Source organism: Paroedura picta, chromosome 6, assembly GCF_049243985.1.
Source record: "Paroedura picta isolate Pp20150507F chromosome 6, Ppicta_v3.0, whole genome shotgun sequence".
NCBI classification, from domain to species: Eukaryota; Metazoa; Chordata; class Lepidosauria; order Squamata; family Gekkonidae; genus Paroedura; species Paroedura picta.
Window position 1 is genome coordinate 22,287,947 of NC_135374.1, and position 6,805 is coordinate 22,294,751.

The 6,805-nt window shown below is 40.3% G+C and overlaps 1 protein-coding gene across 1 annotated transcript in view; it reads left to right on the forward strand.

The window, feature by feature from the left end:
- The window catches only part of TNFRSF19 (TNF receptor superfamily member 19), a 51,665-nt gene extending 45,232 nt beyond the window's left edge, over nt 1–6,433 (forward strand). The window contains exons 9-10 of the mRNA XM_077341703.1: nt 1,566–1,963; nt 3,220–6,433. Coding sequence (XP_077197818.1) covers nt 1,566–1,956 — 391 coding nt within the window. The 3' untranslated portion in view covers nt 1,957–1,963; nt 3,220–6,433. The remainder of the gene's footprint in view (nt 1–1,565; nt 1,964–3,219) is intronic.
- The last annotated feature ends 372 nt before the right edge of the window (nt 6,434–6,805 follow it).

The following is a 6,805-nucleotide window of genomic DNA, read 5'->3' on the forward strand; positions in this document are numbered from 1 at the left end:
TCCATTGGACACAACAGAGACAAATAGGATGCAATCTACTTTAACTTAGTGCTTCTTTAGTGGGTAAACAGAACTAGATTCTCAGCAATTTTGGTGTAATTTGCTTGAAAAATAGCCTTGCCAGCCTCTTGGAAAGAGTTCCCATAGTGGGTAACGGATCCCAAAAAATTCAAGCAACAGCCCCCCCAAAAGTATTGGGAACCCAAAGCATCTTGTAATACCAATATTTATCCACCATGTTTTAGGCCATGCTTTTTTTTTTTTTAAGTCCTGTTACTTCCTCCCATTCTTGTGCTTAATGCTTGGCAGACATGGGGATTTAAATGGGTGCTGGTGACAGGCTGTGCCCTGATTACTATGAACAAGAAAAGAATCCCAAGGATGTCTCACCACTGAAATGACAAAGGCCAAGAATTTTCTTTGCATCTCTCTGACACCATGCAAAACTAACAAATCTCTGGTTGGCTAAGAGCAAACTATTACCTGGTAGTCATGTATTAATAATTCTGAGGATAAATGTATGGTGATGCACAAAGCCAAATTGGGTGGTTGTACCTCAGGTTGTAGGTTTTCATGCATGTTGTCTCTTGCTGCTTCCATTCCATTCAAATCCCTCTTGGCTGAGTTTTGGGATTTCCAAAGTTGGCAAAAGTTATTTGCTTCCATGCTGGTCCCATTCTATCTAATAACATTTTATTGCATAATACATGCATAGTAGGTAATATTTTCTGTGACGGATGAAGGCACCGTTTCTTATGCTAGTATTTTGATTTTGATGTACAGATACTGGACTTTCTCAGCAATAATTGAGGCCTAATCAAATGAAATGCTGGGAGACCACTGACTGAATCTTCTCAGCATGTTCAGAGAGATTTTGATATCAAATAAACAGTCTTTGGCTGTTTGAACTGTTTACGCTTTTAACTATATGTACCAACTATTTAATTGTGGATTAGTTTTAACTTGTTGGACATTTATGCCTGTGTTCTGCAGCTTTTGTTGTTCGAGTAGCTGCCCAGCCCCCAAACCACCCTGTGTACGGCCAAATTCTGTGCTGCCGCCATTAAGATATGCACGGAGAAATAAATCTTTGTGCATTTTTGTAATAGTCATAAGTTTACAAATTTTGTATAAATTACAGTTGAATTATGATTTTATGATTCTGAGCTTTAAATGCATTCAGCGTTTTGCCTCATATTTTGATATCCTAGTGTTTACTGTACAGGTCTAAAGGACTGTAAATAAAGTGTTTTTGAAGTTTGCTGCCCTTAGATTACAGAGATAAGGCAGGGTAGAACTATTAGAAATAAAAACTAAACTGTTTAGGCTGCTGTTGGTCGTGGAAAAAAACAGGCAAATGGAGCCCAGGATGTTCCAGAGACAGGTTTCAGTTCATTTTGAGTGCAATTATAAAGAAAGTGTGGAATATGCTTGTTTGCCATGGCTGCTACTGAGTACACCCTGTAACATCATTAATGACTTATAAGCACCAGCTCTTTCTTTGGTTCTTAGCTTTGTAATGTTTTTGAAACTCATTTGACTCTTTTTTCTCACAACCTTTTCAGGAATTCAAATTCTGTTGGCGAAATGATCCCAACATTCCTTGGTTCCCTTTCACACTCTACCTGTGGAGATGTTTCTGATGCTTGGCCCCTCATCCAAAAGCCAGGTTGTTGTGATGGCATCTCTTTCTGCGAATCATATCCCGAGCTAGCAGGAGAAGACGAAAATCCTTTCAGCCTAGAGACAGAGAAAAACATTGTTGTGGATTCAAACAACGACCAAGATCTAAATCTGTTCATGTCTACGAAGTCTCGTTTTAGAAGCTTGGCAGAGTCAGTTGAACATCTGCCCAAAACGTCTTGTATTACTGCTTCATTAAATCAGACATTGGCTCTGGAACCGATGTCAGCAACAAACCAGGACGGAGCAGCAGCTAACAATTCCAGAAATTGATGGCCAGGTAGGAGCCCAGCAACAAAATTGTTTTCTTGTCTACCAGATATAATTAAACAGTAACTGATGTTAGATTCACACGGGTAGCCTGACAAACAAATGATAACCTTATAAACTTAACTTATTCCTGTAAGGCCCTTCATTATGCTGTGTGCGAATTCTGACTCTGCCTATATATGTGGACTTGTCATTCCCATTTCATTGTGACTGAGGAAGTGTGCTATGCTCACAACTGCAGCAAAAAAGCCATAATTGACAATGTCCTTTACCACAGTGGTCGTCAACTGAATTTACCCTGGCTTGCCAGATCAGAAGTACGCACTCCTAACCACTACACCAAACTGGCTCTCTTAGAACATACAGGCATTGTATTTGAGCTTTACTGTAAATATGATACTGTGATAAGACGGCATCCTAAGAACTCTCCCAAAGGGCTTCTTGTGGGTATGACTGATCTCCTGAGCATCCCACTTGAAAGGCAACAAGCACTGGGGGGGGGGGGGGAGCCAGCCAAAAGGAAGCTAAAAAGTCATCACCAAGGGGTAAAGCCCAGGAGATCATGACACTGGGGCCTGTAAAGGCTGCTGTCTAATTCAAAACTCTTGCTCTGAGTGGGAGAGCAGAACAGTCCTAATAGTAGCTCAAGAATAGCCTGTGAAAGCTCAGGCTCCATGATTTTTTAAAAAAATATTCTGAAATGCCACTGGATTTTATTTTCTATATTGGATATTGGATATTTTCTATTAAGACACTTTCTAACAGAGCTACGCTTGAATACTTATTGCCTTCCTAATGTTTGTGACTAGAGAGCCAGTTTGGTGTAGTGGTTAGGAGTGCGGACATCTAACCTGGTGAGGTGGGTTTGATTCCACGCTCCCCCACATGCAGCCAGCTGGGAGACCTTGGGCTCGCCAGGGCACTGATAAAGCTCTTCTGACTGAGCGGTGATATCAGGGCTCTCTCAGCCTCACCTCCCTCACAGGGTGTCTGTTGTGGGGAGAGGAAAGGGAAGGCGAATGTAAGCCACTTTGAGACTCCTTCGGATAGAGAAAAGCGGCATATAAGTACCAACTCTCCTTCTTCTATAATTATTGGGGGAAAGGAGGAACTTTTTTCTCTACTTTATAAGAAAAAACTTATGTTCTCAAACGGTCACAACGTGAAGTTGCAAAAGTAAGACCAGATGCCACGAGTATCATTCTGTAATACTGATGACTCAGTTTGGTGCATCTGGGTAACACCTGCCATCTTGCTTTCTTTTAGGAATCTAAAGGACCTTTTCTGGTCTGCCCTCAGACTGAAAGCTTCCCATCACCACATGCCCTAGAAGAAATGGAATGTGGTCTGGATGTCAAAGGTACAAGGCTTCAAAAGCAGCTGAAATGCATGGGCATCATTGGAGATACAGCAGCTGTGTGCAAAAAGCTTCAAGGAGCAGCTTGGTAAAAAAAGCCAAACAGCAACACACACACACACACAAACTCCAGAGGTGGATTTATGCTACTGTGTCTCCTTTCTAAACAGTGAGCTTCTGTACCTTGACAACGAACAAGGAAAGCTTGGCGGACTGATCTAACAGCTAAGCAGATTATGTAAATATAACAAGCTATAGAATAGTGGTTTTTATCTGCCTATGGCTACTAACAACAGCAGGTGTGTTATGGGTTTTGCCCATGATTCTCTTAGCAAAAGGAAACATTTGATGGGATTTCCTAGCAAGTTGGACTGTTATGTCAATATAGCATGTGCCAAAAATCAAGCATAGTCGGTGGGGGTGGGGATCTGCTGAAATAAATTGAACCATGTATAGTTTCTTACATTGTAAGTATTGTTATAGCCTCAGGAGTGAAGTGATCCAGATAGCTACAGTACACTGTAAAGAAATATGTGGGGGGCAAACCTTGCTGTGAAAAAACACACTGTATGCACTGATTTTTGCATAGCTACTTAGTATAGCAACATCTTTTTATTAATATTTTGCCTTTGTTGAATATCCCCCCATGATATTCTGAGGACACTTTTTGAAGTGTGTGAAAGAAAGGTGTGAGTCTTAAACCAGAATGATAAAAGGTCTGTCTGACAGCCAGTGCTATTTCAATATGTTATGTTTTATATTTGGCAAAGGAGAGAACTTACTAGATACCAAAAATAACAGAAAGAATTCCACATCAACATACTGGGGATGCACAATAACAGGAAAGGATTCATGCACGCAGAGACCTACAGTATTGATGTCACTCTTTTGAAGCCACAATGCAGAGTAGCCTGGCTCATTTCACTACCTCCCCTTGAATGAAACTCCTGATCCTGGTTTGGTTCTTTCCAATGTGAAGAGGCTGGTACAGAATGCTGCATAAATCCAGGGAACACCAGGGGCAATTAAACGGCACTGCTGTGAGACATCCTCCCACCCATTATATATAAGAGCTGAGGCCAAGACCATTAATTAACATCTTAACAACCTGGCCGGCCATTTACTACTGATATGGAAAGGTTCTTGCGCTCATGTTGTCCTTGTTCACAATTCAGTGCATGATTTAATCCTAGTATATTGTTGCTGTTGTTGTTGTCAGCCATTCAGTCATAGCTGACTCTTGGTGATCCCATGGCACAGCTGCTGCCACGATCCTTGATCCTGCACCACTTCCCTCAGCCATGCAGTGTTCTGGCCAGTGTTCATCCTGATGGCATCCAACCACTGCACCCTTTGTCGGCCTGGTTTCCTTTTTCCACTGACCAATCCTAGCATAATTGCTTTCTCCATTGAGTTGGATCGCATGATATGGCCAAAGTAAGTGGTCTGGCGTTTCGTGATGTTGCCTATCAGTGATATATCAGACTTTATGAGCTGTGGTATTTCCTTGCTCGTGACTTTTGCTGCCCGTGGTGTATACACTGTCCTAGTATATATTTAAGACAAATAAAACCATTGCCAAGTCGCTGGACTGTTGTAAGATTTGCCTTCAGATCATAACTGCTGGTCCTTTCTTAGTTCAAATTTGGCTCAGGTACTTCCTGTATCTCAATCTCCAATTGCTCAGTTAATCTAGTTTCCATTAATTGCCTCTTTCTCAGACTTGCTTTCACTGCTCAGTCACCATCTACCAATCTCTATCTTATACTCTCTTGTTAGTTGGCTGGCTCTCCCGTGTTTTTTGGGTTCCTATAGCTACCGCAGCCATTCCCAGAGTCCGGTGCCTCAGGGCATGGGTGTCTGAAGCCAAGTCATAATGCTGGCAAGTCTGAATTTTCAGAAAATGTTTTGCACCCAACCTAATTTTTTGGCAAACCTCTCAGCCTGGAATTTCATACTAGGCCCCAAATCAATTGTCTTTATCCGGAGGAAGTATTTCATCTAAGAAGCCTATTGATTGCTGGCAAGTTAAACCGATATTACACAAGTACGAGTCTGATTACCAACCTGATGAGCAATGAAGTCAAAGCATGACATCATCCAATTACATCACCCAATAAACAATAAGCTTCCAATGACATCATCCAATAAACTGTCCTGCATAAGATCCATTGAAGTGAATGGAAGCCGCATCTACAATAGTACTGAGGGGCAATAGCCTTTCACTTCATAGGAGCTTTCATGGGAGAACTTTTCAGTGACCAAAGTACTTATCTTTCTACTGACTTTAGTCCCTTTAAAATCAACACGATATTTTACTTAAGACCATAAGAGTTGCTCTGCTGGACGAAACCCAAATCCCTCTTGTTCATTTTCTGTTGCCTGTTTCCTGCATCAGCCAAGCAGCCATTCTTTGGGCTGCTTGTAATGTGCAATGACTTTGGGTGCATTAGAATGAGAAAGGATGCAATCTTGTGCACATTTATGTGAAAGTAAGACCCACTGAGGTCACTGGGATTGACTTCCAAGTACACGATCAGATTGCTATTTTAGAAAAAGTTTGACAAAATTCATTTTTTTTTCATGCATTAGACAAACAGCAAATAATTTGTATACTTTATGCATGAAGAATATCTGTGTAAACTTTGTAAATACAACAAGAAATCCAATGTGCATTTCAGTATTATTGCAAAACTGTTGATAAAAATGTATAGAGCTTACTGTTTACTTATGAAAACTGCTCTGAAATAGATTATGGTTATACATTTTGTTGTGTTTCCCCACACACACACACCAAGAAGTATGTTTCTCATTGGGATTTATATGATTGGACTTCTCCACCAGCGACATACCAAGATCAAATGTTTAAAATGCAGCAGGACTTTAAAATATGTATATAATGTAAATAGAGTTTTTGAATTGTTTGATTTAACCAAATTGGCCTTGATTATGGTGCCTATGGTGAACTATGTTGGATAAGCCAATAGCAAACATAGACATTTTAAAGACTGCTTACAAACAAGAGTTTTCGCAATATTATTTTACATACAGGAATTGTATGTACAGTTATGTATATATTTTATATGTTTTTCTATTTGTTAATAAATAGCCATTGAAATATTACCAGCACTTGTGAGGTTCATATCACCTGTCTTTGTCTATCTTTTTCTTCATGCCATCCAAATTTAAGAGAATTGCTGATAGAGTTTAAATACGCAAAGAGGGTGAAGCATCAAGCTGCTTAAAAGAATGAAATCGTTTTGTTTAGAAGAGCAACAACTTTGTACAGAAAGAGAGGAAGGAGATCGTTCTAACTGATTAACAGTGTTCTTCCTCCATCTGTTCTGAAAGCAAGTAGGGAGGACGTGTGCTCAAAGGAACAAGAAGTCTCCAGTTAAGCAAACCAAGATGCTGGAGGAGATTATTTTGAAAAATATCAGAAGGTTCTCATTCTAGCTATGCTAAATACGCATCTCCAATGCCCCCTGTATGGTA